This window comes from Perognathus longimembris, chromosome 10 (genome assembly GCF_023159225.1).
Source record: "Perognathus longimembris pacificus isolate PPM17 chromosome 10, ASM2315922v1, whole genome shotgun sequence".
Classification (NCBI taxonomy): domain Eukaryota; kingdom Metazoa; phylum Chordata; class Mammalia; order Rodentia; family Heteromyidae; genus Perognathus; species Perognathus longimembris.
Genome location: NC_063170.1, coordinates 7,758,199 through 7,773,779, shown reverse-complemented (window position 1 = coordinate 7,773,779; position 15,581 = coordinate 7,758,199). Strand labels below are relative to the sequence as shown.

Sequence of the window (15,581 nt, the reverse complement as noted above, 5' to 3'; positions counted from 1 at the left end):
CCTTTTCCCCACCCCTGATGGTTGTGGGGCTTGTTGTCCAAGAGCTCTTTTGCTCAAGGCCAGTGCTCGACCACTTGGAACCACAGCACCACTTCTGGTTTTTGAGTGATAAATTGGAGATAAGAGTCTTAAGGACTTTCCCGCCTTGGCTGGCCTTGAATCCTCAGCTCTCAGCCTCCTGAGTAGCTAGACTTATAGGGTGAGCCACCAGCACCTAGCAAGCTTCACATTCTTGTGTCAAGAGATAATGTGAGGTTTGTGCTGAGTTAAGTAGTAATTCTCTCCCCCCACCCCCTTTTGTGCTAGTCTTGGGGCTTAAACTCAGGGCCTGGGCGCTATCCTTTAGCTTTTTCTGCTCAAGGTTAGCACTCTACCACTTGAGCTATAGCTCCATTTCTGGCTTTGGCTGGGACTACCTTCCAACTTCAATCCTCAATTCTCATCCTTCTGAGTAGCTAGAATTATAGGCATGAGCCCCACCAGTGAGGGCTAGAAGAAACTTTTATTCAAATTTTGCCAAGTTTTTACCATTCCAAAAGAGAATGTTAACCTCCAGATCTTGTAATTTAAGGGCATTTGAATGAAGGGAAGCTCAACTGCTTTGTTATTTTCAACTTAGGTTTATTAAAAAGAATATATAATAAAGAATATCGTAAATCCTTGCCTGTATCCTCTCCTGCCACATTTCTTTCCCTAAAGGACATTGTTCCCTTCTTAATCTTAAAAAGGGGGTGCAGAGGGAGGTGAAAATAACTCCTGGGTGTCTCCTAGGTCATGACTGGGAGACACGGATGGTGTCAGCATTCTTTCCTTATAACTAACCTGCCTCACCTGCAAAGTCAGTTGACAAATGTTGGAGAATGGGGTGGGCTTATATATAGGGCTTAACAAGGAAGCAGAAAACCGAAAATGGGTATGGTTCCTTGGGGGCCCATGGTGATATCCCTGACAAGGCCCACAGTGGAATGCTGTTGTCTCTTGGGGACAAAGGGTGGTGTCCTTGGCCAGGCCCAGATCCGAATAACCCCCTGTGGAAAAGCATGTGCCCAGGCTTGTCTTGCTTGACCTTGGGAATAAGGCAGGAGTCAGTCCATCAGCATACATATGTTTTTGGACCTGGACAACACAGTTCTGCAAAAGGGGAGTCCAATTCATTTCCTTCCTCCCTCCCCCCTTCCTTTTCCCACTACTTCCTTCTCTCCCTTTGTGAGAGTCCAAAAGTCTAAGCTGTGAGACCCAAAAAGCATTGGGAGTTTGGAATGCCTTCTTCCTACCTACTCATAACAACCGAGTTTCCAAGAAAGGAAAATAAAACCTGGCTTAAAGGGAACTCAGACTTCTATCCTGGGTGTGGGCTAACTCCACCCTAAACTGCTTGGGCTCCAGAGGGTAGACTTAGGTTTATGCAAATTATAAGCTGTTTACTGTTTAGCTCTCCCACCCAGAATAAGGTTTTCTACCATTTGTATACAAAATATTGCCTCACACTGAAGTTTTTAACTTAATTCCTAGCACTGGACCAGTAAAAATCTTGCTTAATGGAACCTTGGGATCTGAAGCTGGAGGGAGGCTACAGGTTCCCAGGTCCTGTAAACCTCAGTTCCACGGGTGGGTCTCTGTTATTGTGTTGAACCAGGTCAGGGAGGATTAAGGGGCACTAGGTGGGTTTCTACGTCCCTTCTTTCATTCCTTCTTTTCTCTTTTCCCTCCCTTCTGTTTTCTTTTGTTCTTTCTTTTTTGCCAGTCCTGGGGTTTGAACTCAGGGCCTGGACACTGTCCCTGAGCTTCTTTTCTAGCTCACTACTGCTTGAGCCACAGAGCCGCTTCTGCTTTTTCTGTTTATGTGGTTCTGAGGAATCCAGGCCAGGGGCTTGTGCATTCTAGGCAAGCACTCTACCACTAAGCCACCTTCCCAGCCCCTCCCGTTTCCCTTCCTTTCCTCCCTTTCTTTTTTTGTGCTGCAGACTGAACCAGGGTCTGGCACGTACTAGGCAAATGGCCTACCACAGGGCCACACCCTTACTCCTCAGTCCAACTTTTAATTCCTCCTCTGATTCTCTATGAAATGTTATTGCCATTTCCCCCTCCCTCTCCCCACCAGCACCAGGCAACACCACCAATTTCTAGATTGAAATCCAAAGGATTTTTCATCTCATTAAAGACAACGTATCCTGGTTGCTGAGACACAGAATCTTTTAAAAAAATATATTTTGATCATCTTTAGTGTACAAAAGAGTTGTCATTCTACAAAGCAGTTTAAGATACAATGGATCTTAATCAGTGTCACTCATCAACATTCTCACCCTTATCTCCCAACCCACTCCACGCAATCTTGAAACAACAAAAATAGTTTCAGAATGAAGCTAGATTCCACAGCCATCCATCATGAATTTCAACCATAGGAGGTAATGAATGACTGCGGTTCAACATCCAGGCCTGACCGACGCATCAGAATCACAAGCACGTGTCAGGGGATCATGTGCCCAATTAAATGGATATTCTAATTATGTGCTCACCAGCTCATAAACAGATGACGATCCCGCCCGACTTCCCAGGGCCTGGCCCCGCCACTGCTGGGATCGCGGGGCCACGCCCACTGACATCTAGGAAGCGGGCCGACCCCTGGGGAAAGCCCCAGCTTAAACGGCACCCCGCTTCTTCCGGGCCAGGATAAGGGGTCTCTGGGATCAGGGATAGGGCACGCCTCAAAGTTGTCGTACTTCTTCAAAGTGTATTTCAACATTTGTTTGTAAATAAAGGAAGAAAATGGCGCTTGTTTGAATCCGTGGTTTCAGTCACGCTGGCTGACTTGAATACCAGACCCCCACATTATCAGTGGCCGTCCACCCGTAGCTACGCCCGGCCACGTCCCCCAAATCGCCCACATCGCTCCCAAGCCTCCTCCTTCCCTAGACCAGCGCCAGAAGATGCTTCTCATGCCCTCAAATACCCCTGCCAAACTTCGTCCACCAACAGCCTAGGTGAGTGTGCTTGCTGTCACCCCCTGCCCTCCACCCACAGCCCCGAGACCGACGCCCGTCATCAGCTCCGGACACCCCTTCCTCCAGTGCTAACACCCTTCACCAGTACACCCCGACCGCCCAGCCCTCGTTAGCCGGAGAGACCCTCCAGGGCCCCCTCTCAGGCCCCGCCCCCTGATGTGAAGGCCCGCCCCCGGCGCGACGCCTCAGCGAACCGCGCCGGAAGCCACGCCCCCGGCCGGTTGCTAAGCTTCATCAGCCGGAAGTCCCGCCTGCCGTGTAGTCGCTGTCGCCACCGCCTCCGCCGTCGTTGTTGTTGTGGTCGGTTCGCCGGACTCCGCGGCTCCGAGAGCCGGCTCTGCCCCCTCCTCGCCGCCGCCATGAAGTGGATGTTCAAGGAGGACCACTCTCTGGGTACGTGCGCGGTTGCCAGCCCGGCCGCGGGCCGGAGCTCGGCCTTCCCCCTCCCCCACTCGGGCCGCCCCGGGGCCCTGTCGGGCGGGGCGGGTGCCGCGCTCCGACCGGGGTCCCCGGGGTCGCCGCGGGGCGACCCCGCTGGGCAGCCGCGCCCCGACCCGGTGCCGCCCTCCGGGGGCCTCCGGGGAGCGCGGGGCCTGACGAGCGCGGCCGCGGGGACACCGGGACGGGAGCTCGGGCGTGCGCAGGTCGTGGAGGGAGAAGGGCGGAGGACGCTCGGGGACCCGGAGCCCGGCGGCGGGCGGACGCCTCACAGTCCGGTGTCTATCTCTCTCTTAGAACACAGATGCGTGGAATCCGCGAAGATCCGAGCGAAGTACCCCGACCGCGTTCCGGTGAGTGTTGGAACTCCCCGCCCCCTCGCCCCACCGGCACCCCGGAGTCGGAGTCGGAGCCGCTGCCGGGCTCCGGGCCACTCAACAGTTGGAAAGTTGAGGCTCCGGTCCTCGCTGGTGACCGAGCAGTCCGCGTCGGGGCCCGTCCAGGCCGGGGTTCTGCGTCCTGAGGGTCTGCCTGGTGCTGCTGTTCAGCTGCCTCAGTGCTGAATACCCCGATCTAGGCCAGTAAGCTGTCGGCAGCCACCAGGCTCCCTAGCCAATTACGTAAGGAAGAAGTTCTAGGACAGGGCGACAGGTCGCCGCCACTTTTGGGAACGCTGGTGGAGGAGAAGTGTCACTTGGGTCTTGGAAGTCTCAGGACACCTTTTTAAACGGGGAGCCACTATCGTGTAACTTTTGTTCTTCACCTTGACACTTGCTTAACTAAAGGATCTAAAAAGATTCCTTTCCTGTTCACTGGTAATGCTTTCTGTTATGGTAGTGGAGATAGTTACTGTGAGCCTTACTGATTTTTGAAGGTCTTTTATTGGTGATGTTTGCTTGTAAACAATGCCTTTGGGGAGAAAGGTAGACTGACAAATTCAGAACCCCTTTAGAGAGAAGCAACACGCCCAAATGTGAAGATCTCCGTTTTTGGCTGCTTGGGCTATGCCAGGGCATAGTCATTGGTCTAGCCGTCCTTTTAAAACTTATATATTTTTTTTGTCCTAGGGCTTGAACTCAGGCCGTGGGCACTGCCCCTGAGCTTTTTTGATCAAGACTAGTGCTCTATCACTTAGAGCCACTGCGGCACTTCCCGCTTTCTGGAGGTTAATTGGAGATAAGAGTCACGAGGACTTTCCTATCCTTCCTCCCACCCCGTGCTTTGAAACTTGATCTTTAGTTCTCAGCCTCCAGAGTAGCTAGAATTACAGGCATGAGCTACTGGTGCCTGGCCAGCCATTCTTGTTTCTTGTGTTCTTTGGGAGCTCATTTCTCCAGTAATGTGGATACATTCTGGGTCCTGGAGTAACAAGCTATTAAGTCCTTACCATATTTTTTTTATTTTTCTTTTGGGCAGGTACTAGAGCTTGAACTCAGAGCCCCCTGCTCTTGCTTGGCTTTTTTCTCTCAAGACTAGTATTCTAACACTTGAGCCACATCTTCACTTCTGACTTTTTGCTGGTTAATTGGAGATAGTCTTAGATTTTTCTGTCCAGGTTGGCATAGAACCAGGATCTTAAAGTCTCAGCCTCCTCCTGTATCTAGGCGCACCATCAGTTATTCTTATGTCGGCCCAAATTATATGTTGAAAAGCTTAGTAGCTGTGTTTCTCTTATAAATGCTGAGATCAGGGATGAGAGGTGTAATTGACCACAAAAAAGCACTTACTGCTTCCCTATAACACATTTATATCAATTCTTAGCCTCCAGAGTATGTGAGTTATTAAAGCCGTGGACATATTTTCTCATGCTGTGCAGTTTTCTACTCTGCTCCTTGTCCACACTGCTCATCAGCTCCCTGACAGCAAGGCTGGAGCCTCCCTTTAGAAAAACCAGCCCTGACCCCTTCCTTTCCCCTCTCCTCTCTCTCCCCCCTCCTTTTATGTCAGTCATGGGGCTTGAACTCTGGGCCTGGGTACTGTTCCTGAGGTCTTTTGCTCAAGGTTAGTACTCTATCACTTTGAGTCACAGTGCTACTTGTGGTTTTCTGGTGGTTAATTGGAGATAAGAGTCTCATGGACTTTCCTGCACTGGCAGGCTTTGTTTGCTTTGGTTTTGTTGCCAGTCCTGGGACGTGGACTCAGGGCCTGAGCACTGTCCCTGGCTTCTTCTTTTTTTTTTTTGCTCAAGGCTAGCACTCTGCCACTTGAGCCAGAGCGCCACTTTGGGCTGTTTTCTGTATATGTGGTGCTGGGGAATTGAACCCAGGGCTTCATGCATACGAGGCAAGCACTCTTGCCACTAGGCCATATCCCCAGCCCCTTCAGCTTTTTTCTATATGTGTGGTGCTGAGGAATCGAACCCAGAGCTTCGCGTATATGAGGTGAGCACTTTACCACTAGGCCATATTCCCAGCCCTCCCAGGCAGTAATCCTCAGATCTCAGCCTCCTTGAGTAGCTAGAATTATAGGCGTGAGCCACCAGCTCCTGCCTCTCTCTCTTTTAAGATACTTTTTGCAATGCTAAGGTTCTAGTACAGGTCCTAGTACTTGCTAGATCGGTGCTGAGCTACAACCCCTGAACTTTCTTTACTTTCCCAGGTGATTGTGGAAAAAGTCTCAGGCTCTCAGATTGTTGACATTGACAAGCGGAAGTACTTGGTTCCATCTGATATCACTGTGGCTCAGTTCATGTGGATCATCAGGAAAAGGATCCAGCTTCCTTCTGAGAAGGCGATCTTCCTGTTTGTGGATAAGACAGTTCCACAGTCCAGGTGAGAGTGTTGACTAGATGAGCTTTCTGGCTTTAATCATCTGCTTGGCTGCTTATACAATCTGAAACTTTGGATGTCTGGAAGCTCTTAGAAACATTTGCTGTAAGATTTATATGCCCTGACATCAGTAGCTCAAAGAAAACAATGAAGGGGTGTAATAAATGTGCATGTACCATAGGTTTTAAGAAATTATAACAAGTTGGGCTTTGTAACATAATACGTGTAATCTTACCATTTGGGAGGCAAAGGTGGTACCATCAGGAGTTTGCCAGCCTGGGGTAGAGTTTAAAAAAGAAAAGCATAGCATAATTCACCCATTGCTCTTGAAGGAGCTGTGGCCCTGCCAAGTGCACCTTCAGTTACTCATCTAGCTGGCTTACTCACTAATCTCAGCTGTTTGCCACTGTGAATCGGTATCCTCTGATCTTGAAGTGTGATAAAATGGCTGCTATCTAGGAAAGGGCCCTGAAGTCTCTTTCTGCACTTACGCTTCCTTGGCACCACTTGACTATAGTCACAATCTTTGGGATTGTAATTTGTTGTTCACCTAATTTCCCTCTTTGGTGTAGTTGACAGCTGGTTTTAGTTCCCTGTGGAAAGAGGAAACAAAGAGCTCCTTCTAAACCCTTGGTTGTTTCCATTACTGATTGGGCCTATCGAAGTCCCAAGAATGAGTCTGGTCCCACTTCTCTCCTTAGTGGTGATTCCTGGCCACAACTTATCTGACTTGATATGGCCTAGTGGCAAGAGTGCTTGCCTTGTATACATGAGGCCCTGGGTTCAATTCCCCAGCACCACGAATACAGAAAATGGCCAGAAGTGGCGCTGTGGCTCAAGTGGCAGAGTGCTAGCCTTGAGCAAAAAGAAGCCAGGGACAGTGCTCAGGCCCTGAGTCCAAGGCCCAGGACTGGCAAAAAATAAATAAATAAAATAAATATCTTCAAAAGTAATAATTAAAGCAAGACGTTCAGAAGTACTAGGAACTAGCTTAGTTTTCAGTGTGTGTTCTGCCAATAGTCATTAAAGCTCCCAAAGAGGCCCGAGCCAAATTCTAGAGTTTGTTTCTACTAAAGGTAAAGATCTCTGGCTATTACTTTGCCTGACGCCCTTTTTCAATCTCTACTACCTATACTTAGTGCTATTTGGTAGAGAGGAAATTGAATGAAGTTCCTTCCTCAAGGCCCATGTGCAGGTCCTGCCTAGTGGGGGCCGTGGTCTGCTACATACAGCTTTGGAAGTTGGGGCTATCTTGTCACCACTGGGATCTTCTAAGCCTCCCTTCCAGGAATCTGGAAATCTATGGGGTTATTCTCAGCTTCTCTTAAGATAGTGGGGGAGGTAAGTTGTTTCTTAAGTCACCTGGCACTCTGTAGTGCCTTGGTGACCCTGCTTCCTTCTTCCTGGAGGTGGTGGCTTAGTAGGAAGAAGTAGGTGAACAGGACCTAAGGCATGTGAGTTTATTTTCCTCAATGCAGATCCTCCCATACTTCTCAAGGAAACTAAACAGGCTTCATGAAGAGTACCCTGGTAATTTACCTGACAATCCAGCATATACAATGACTAAGTCACTAGCTCCCTGTTGAGGTATAAGTAGAATTGGAAATTGAAAAGTGAGGGCAGTAGAGGCTCCTTTAGGGCCAGGGCCTTTTTCTAAGGGCCATTTGCCTTTCCAGTCCAGTGAGAGTCTATTGTGAAGTGGATTACAAGTGACCCAAGTCGCAAAGTAAGGGGTAGAAAACCAAGGTCCTGAGCACTTTTTTTGACTCCAGTGGGACTTGTGTTCCATACTTGATACCACTATTTTTCAATCATTTATTTCATCCTTTGTTTTTTTTTTAGGGGGGGGAATAGTACTGAGCTTTGAACTCAGGGTCACTTTGCCCCTTGAACCAGGTCCCTCAAGTCGTGTGGTGTGTGTGGTGTGTGTGTGTGTGTGTGTGTGTGTGTGTGTGTGTGTGTTTTGAACTCCTGGCCTGGGCTCTGAACCTGAGCTTTTTTTGCTCAAGACTAATAATACTCTACCACTTTGCGCCATGGCTCCACTTCAGATTTTCTGGTGGCTAATTGGAGATGAAAGTTGAGGGCTTTCCTGCCTGGGCTGTCTTTGAACTGAGGTCCTTCGATTTCAGCTTCTTGAGTGGCTAGGATTACAGGTGTGAGCCTCTGGTGCAGGCAGTTTTTAATTCTTGAAAAAAAAAATGAAATCTGATAGCCAGGTGTGTTGGTACACATCTACTATCCCACTCCTACCATCCCGGCACTCTGGAGGCTGAGGCTGGAAGATTGCTAGCATTTCTTGGGTACATAGCAAGTTCCCAGGCTGTCTGGGCTACACCAGTTTCAAAAGAAAAGCAAACAAAAAATGCTCCCAATTTTGTTTATAAACAAGGTATGTGGCATCACCAGGCTTTTTGCAAGTGTAACCACCCCCTCCCCAACAAACAAATACCACAGGGTCTCCTCCTCCCTGTGTGACTCAGCCCTCCCATCTCCTCCCTAAAGCACTTTAGCAGGCTCTCTGCGGCTCCTTAGGGAAGCTTTGTAACCTTCACTCAGGGCCAGCCGCAGGGCTGTGTGCCTTGTGTAGGGGAAAGAAAGCAGGCCTGAAGAAGCCCTCCCTCTCCCAACTGACAGCTGACAAGGATCACAAAGGCCTGGGGGTGAACAGTCATTTCTGCTATTTCTGCCTTGAGAGTGAACACTTAAGATGTTGGGTGGAGAGTGTCATGATTATCAGGTTAGCATTAAATACCAACTCTAGAAATAGAGACAGAAGCAAGTCCCTAAGAGTCCTCAATTCTTGTTATTGCAAAGTTGAATTCTCTGCTATGTGCCTACATCAAGAATCAGGCCAAAAACAGAAGAGAAACTGGTTGGTGCAGACAGAACTGAAAAAATACACGAAAGAGGAACCCAGATCTGGAGTGGTCTCAGTCCTTTGTTTAGAACAGGCAATAATCAATCCCCCTCTCTCCTTAACTCCCTCCTTTCCTCTTAAAAAAGGGGAGCTTGTTACTAAGTATCTCAGCCACTGCAGTGCCTGTGGCTCACACCTACAATCCTAGGCTGAGATCTGAAGATCATGGTTTGGAGCCAGCCCAGGCAGGAAAATCTGTGACTCTCCAGTTAAATCACAGAAAAGGCTGGATGTGGTGAGGAGGCTCAAGTGGCAGAGTGCTAGCTTTGAGCAAAGGGGCTCAAGGACAGTGCCCGGCCCAGAGTTCAAGCCCCAGGACCAGCCCCCCACCCCCAAATCTCTTTAAGATGTTACAATTTGATATGGGGAAAATCAGTTCTGTTTTAGATGATGGTGTTCAGCTGCTTTTTTTGTCTTAAAAAGGTATTGTGCTTAAATTAGTTCATTCCTGGATCTTAAATTAGATCTTTTGATTGTTTCTAGGTAAATACTTCTCAAAAACACTTATTTCAGGTTTGTTTATATTATAGAAAAATCTGGTTTAAAAAAAGCCAGTGGGCTGGGAATATGGCCTAGAGGCAAAAAGTGCTTGCCTCATACACATGAAGCCCTGGGTTCAATTCCCCAGCACCACATATACAGAAAATGGCCAGAAGTGGTGCTGTGGCTTAAGTGGTAGAGTGCTTAGCCTTGAGCAAGAAGAAGCCAGGGACAGTGCTCAGGCCCTGAGTCCAAGGCCCAGGACTGGCAAAAAAAAAAAAAAAAGAACCAGTAATTTGTTTTTTTTTTAGAGTCTTGGGGATTTTCCGGTTCCACCCTGGTGGGCACTGACTTCCATGGTCACCACGTTGTGCCCTGGTCCAGGGAACACACAGGCTTCACAGCAGATGGGTGGCCAGGTGTGTTCATCAGTCCGGCCAGTTGATGAGTCCTGCTGGACCTCAGGACCTGCCCTTGGCTGGGGGCTGGGGACAGGTTCTGCTGGGATTGGGCGCCTAAGTAGTTCTAGGTCAGCCTGCCCTAATTCATAAAGCTACCGAGTAGTAAAACTAATGCTTGCCCTTGGCGACATGGCCGTGCTTGGATGTGGATCCTGTTGGAACCTGACTTTACTACTAGTTAATTGTCCCACTGGAGAAGTAGTTTTGTCTGGATCTGTGTGACCCTGATGGAGGAAGGGAACAGAGCTTTAAGGACCAGTTTGAGTTCATTTAATAGTATTTCAGGGTCCCATCTTACTTTCCTCGAGTTTGCCATTGGCTTTTCGCATTGGTTCCCCTCATCAGACTCAGTTTGGGAGGTAGCAGTTCCAGAGCAGCCCCCTTCTGGGATTCGTTCATGGAGATGCCCACAGCATGAGGCGTGTGCTGAGGTAATAGTAGGAGGGACTGGTGGGACTCTGGCTGTCTTGTACATCATCCTCTAGTAATTTAGGTGGGGGACAGGGGCTGTAATGCTGCCTGTGAGGTGTGTCTGACCAATGTAGCTGCGCAGATGTGTTGGAGCTGCCTCTGTAACAATGGACTGGGCATTCCGGCAGTGGCCTGTTCTCAGTGCTTTGTGGCTGGGTTCTGTGGATTCTGAAAGGGAAGCTTGACATACTAGCCTTCTGCTGTACAAACTTCTTTTCCCACTTGGTGCTGGAGATTGAACTCAGGGCCTCATGCATGACAGGCAGGTGCTCTACCACTGAGCTATACCCTTAACCTGTAAAAACATTTCTTAAAAAACACTGTGGCCCAGGCTCTTTTGGCTCCAATCCAAGTTGTTCTGATACTGCACTTATGTGCTCGGAGCCTGCGCTATTTTCAAATCACTTCACTGTATAGATATGTGTTGGTCTTGTTTCATGGCACCTCCAGAGGCCTCGAATGGCTCACCCTATGGGTATCCCAATTATAAGGACACAGTGCAGGTGCCAACCATGCGAAGCTTCCATGTGATTTTTCTTTTTCTTCTGTGGTGCTGAATCTGGAACCCTGGCCTCACTTATACAAGGCAAGTGCTCTGTTACTAAATGATAGCCCCAGCTTTCACGATATTCGCCTGACAGAATAATGTTAGGACTCTCCAAGTCATTAGACATTACCTCTTTAAGTTGTCCCGTTACAGGGTGTGAGAGAGACACACCTGATAGCTTACTACTCTGTGCCATGTAGACTCAGCCTTGGTGGCATTTACCTCAGAGCTTGATGTCCAGGTGACCTGGTACAAACGTGTTTGTGTGTGTGAAGTTCAAGTCTCTGAGCAGGCACAGGACTTGAGTGTGAGTCGTAAGAGCCGACAGCTGTATGTATATTTACCTGGAGGCAGCACTGTGGGGCTGGTCCTACATTTGTGACCTCTGGTAAATTATTTGACCTCCTTATTATGCCTTAGTTTTCTTCTCTTTGGAACAGTCTGGGATACTATTATGATTAGGATTTTTATTACCAGTCTTTATAGCTACTTGGGCTCTGCTTAAACAAACCAATAAATCTGAAGCTAAGACTGGAACCTAAAACCAGAAAGGACCAAAAGCCACACAATTATGGGTTCCCCACCCCATCAGCAGTTGGAGCCCCTACTTCCTGGTCTCAGTTGGCTACGCGTGTCATCCAGTCTAGGGAAGATCACCAGTGTTGATTGTACTTTCAAGTTTTTTTTTTTTCTCAGTCATGGGGCTTGAACTCAGGGTCTGTGTACTGCCCCTGAGCTTTTCTGCTCAAAGCTAGTGCTACTTCTGATGGTTAATTGGAGATAGGAGTCTCACAGACTTTCCTGTCTGGGTTGGCTTTGAATTGTGATCCTTAGATCTCAGCCTCCTGTAGCTAGAATTGCAGGTGTGAGCCACCAGCATTTGTCATGGGATTCCGGGGTTGTGCTAACAGTGTCTGGCTTGCTCAGGTGGAAGACAGCGTGACAGGGCACCAGGAGGGATCGTCAGAACTGAACATTGTCTGCTTCTGCAGTCAACCTGTTTGGCAATGGCAGTGGTGATCCACAAGGCACCCTGGCAGGACCAAGTGAGGTCGGGTTGTTTTCCTGCTAGTTTTATTCTGAGGGGACTCAGAGAAAAGTGGGTAAAATCATGAGCTTCAGCTGAATGTTCAAGCCCTTCTGCAAGTTGCTGCCTTTTCACTCTCCTGGCTTATCACCCTACTTCCTGGTCACATGGCTCTTGGAGATGAGTGTCTCCCTGCGCCCCAAAAAAAGGACAAGCATATTTCTTCTCGACATGGCTACACCAGGAATGAATTGTCCTAGGCCCTAAAGCATACTGATGGCCAGGTCCTGCCTCCAGAGATTCTGATTTAATTGACATGGGGACGGACGGATAGATAGACAGGTTGGATATAGAAATGGCTTTAGAGCTCCCTAATGATTCTGATCTGCAGCCAAGGTGGAGGCCTAGCACTATAGGTATTCTTTTGAGCTGGGCTCCTCCCTCTACCCCCTGCCCACCAAGTAAGGATGTTCCGGGATCGTGTTGTCAATAGAACTGGCATATAAGCCTAATATATGGTTTAAAATTTTGCTTGGTGTGGTGGTGGACACCTGTAATGACAGCTCCTTTGTAGGCTGAGACAGGATCTTGAATTTGAAACCAGCACAGGCAAAGTTGGTGACACTTTGTGTCAAAGATAAAATACAACCCAAAAGACTGGGGGCATAGGTCAAGTGGTTAGGTACTTGCCTAGAATATATGAGGCTCTAGGTTCAAGTTAATTGAACCCACCATATCCATTTTGTTGTTGTTGCTAGTCCTGGGCCTTGGACTCAGGGTCTGGGCCTGAGCACTGTCCCTGGCTTCCTTTTGCTCAAGGCTAGCACTCTACCACTTGAGCCACAGTGCCACTTCCGGCTTTTTCTATATATGTGGTGCTGAGGAATCGAACCCAGGGCTTCATGTATATGAGACAAGCACTTTACCACGAGGCCATATTCCCTGCCTGGATATGAAGTCTTTGTGTACCAGGCTGGATGACATAGTCTCTATGACCTGCCCTTGGTTGGGGGCTGCGTGCACTGGTGACCCTAGGTTTACTCACAGGGCTCCTGGCAAGCCACATTCATTTCCACTGCTAAATGCAGCTAGCAGCTGCTGTGTACATAGCAGTGATAGAGAATATTTTTTTCAGAGCAGAAATTTTAATTCCATAGTGCTATTCCAGGCAGTTCTTCCTTTACAAATTTCAGGTTAAGAGATCCTCACAGGAAACACTTGTTTTTATTGTACAAGATGCTGGTAAGTCATTTCATAGTCATATTCATCCATCCCCACATTGTACTTAGTCATCTACCCACCCACATAGCCACTGGAGCTAAGCTTGCAACTGGGGAAGAATAGAAAAGGAAAACCTTGCTTATAAATCAGGCCTTTGTCCCTGCCAACCTACCAGCAGTAGGGGATACTCACCTAGATCCCTCTTTCTCCCATTGGCCCTTGGTTTACTAAAAGGTCCTATATTGAAGGAAGCATCTGTTGTGGCCTTGACCTGTCCAGGGAGAGACCTCAGATGTGGCTGGCCTTACCACTGAAGGCCATCCCTCTCAAGCAGTATGGACATGTGGCCAAAGCTTGTATGAGGTTGCAGGTGCTACTAATCTCACTGAGATAAGTCAGTTCCACAACAAGAACTGCATCAGGTCTCCACTGGTCTGTTTAACAGCTTTGGGAAAGCTTGTGCTCCTACTCACATGTTTAGTTGAAGGAATCTATTCCTGTAGGTCTTCTTTTTTTTTTTTTTGCCAGTCCTGGGCCTTGGACTCAGGGCCTGAGCACTGTCCCTGGCTTCTTTTTGCTCAAGGCTAGCACTCTGCCACTTGAGCCACAGTACCACTTCTGGCCATTTTCTATATATGTGGTGCTGGGGAATTGAACCCAGGGCTTCATGTATACAAGGCAAGCATTTTTGCCACTAGGCCACATTCCTAGCTCCTCTGTAGGGTTCTTGAGAAGCCTGGACCAGTTTTTTGATCTGGGTGCTGAACTCAGGGCCTTGTGTATGCTAGGTGAGTGCTTTACCACTGAGTTCCCAGCCCAGGACAGGTTTCTTTGGTTCTCGATACAGCGGAAACAATTATTTACAAAGGTCTCTTGGTCATGCAGATGAAATCTCTGGGGCCTTATGGATTCTGGCTAGAAGGCTTCCATAATAACCAACCCATTTGGCCTTGCTCATGGCTCTAAACCTAGCTACCCAGGAGGCTGAGATCTGAGGATTTTGGTTCAAAGCCAGGTTGGTCAGAAAAGTCTGCAAGACCTAATCTCCAATTAACCAGCAAAAAAAGTTGGATTGGAGGTAGGGCTCCAGTGGTAGAAAACCAGCTATCAGTGGAAAAAAACACAAGGCTCTTGAGTCCAAGTACCAGTGTACCAACACACACACACACCTCTTTGGGTTTATTCTTAAGGCCCTTTGCCTACCCAGGGATGGTCCTTAGGTTCTTCATTTCATTTATTTTCTTATATATCCGAGGCATTTAAAAGGCATTTAGGTACCTAATTTAAGGAACTGGCTTCTTGAACAGCAGAGGCATGACTCAAGTGGTCAAGCTGAGTCTCTGAGTTCAAGCCCCAGTATAGCCTCTCTCCCATTGAGATTTTCAAGACTTCACTGTGAGTGAGTTGAGTGTGGAGTCCAAATGATATTAGTATTTACTGCTTTACAGAAAGACAGTGGAGCCATAAAAAGATGAAGACAAATCGGGTCTCAGATAACCAGAAGCAGTTTCCAGCCCCCAGACAGGCCGCTTTCTGCCTTACTCTCACAGTGACTTCTTTGAAATCTCATTTTTATTATTAGTCTTGTTCCTCCTAACATCTGTAACTCAGTTTTCAATGATATTTTTTGTTTTTCTCTTTCAAGCCTAACTATGGGACAGCTTTACGAGAAGGAAAAGGATGAAGATGGATTCTTGTATGTGGCCTACAGTGGAGAGAACACTTTCGGCTTCTGAGGGCCAGCGCTGGGCTAGGTGCACCGCTCCTGCTTGTGTATCTTGTAAATAGCCAGCCGTTTTCAGTTATACCAGAACCTCTTCACATGAACCTCTTAGTGCATTTGTAACTGGATTTCTTAATATATTGGAAGGTTTTGTTTCCTTAGATTAGTAAATTATACAGTTTTATTTTGAATTTTACTTTTCTGTGCACTGTCCTCATGGCTGTATTTCTCCAGGGAACTTGATCCTCTGGGAATCATATTTAATGAAAACATTTCCATAATGAAGTGAGGTAGGTGCCGTCTTTAAGTGAGAAGGAAGGTGATGATGCATTAATTTTGGATTATGTTTGAAGTGTTAGATGGCTAAGTATTCAAGGCGTCCAAATTAAATCCTTAGCAATCAGAACACTTGGCTTCACTAGATTCTGCCAACTGCCAAGCATGTTGGACTGAGCTAATCTGTTCCTCTTTCTGAAACTATTAAGGTAAATAATTAACAATAAAACTTCCTCTTATAAAGGCA

General features: G+C 47.8%; 1 protein-coding gene across 1 annotated transcript; it reads left to right on the top strand.

Moving 5' to 3' along the window:
- Window positions 1-3,233: 3,233 nt before the first annotated feature.
- Gabarapl2 (GABA type A receptor associated protein like 2) lies at window positions 3,234-15,581 on the top strand. Its single transcript, XM_048355106.1, has 4 exons — window positions 3,234-3,395; window positions 3,738-3,793; window positions 6,039-6,211; window positions 14,981-15,581. Exons 1-4 carry the CDS (start codon window positions 3,362-3,364, stop codon window positions 15,069-15,071), a joined length of 354 nt encoding a protein of 117 aa, XP_048211063.1. The 5' UTR covers window positions 3,234-3,361; the 3' UTR covers window positions 15,072-15,581.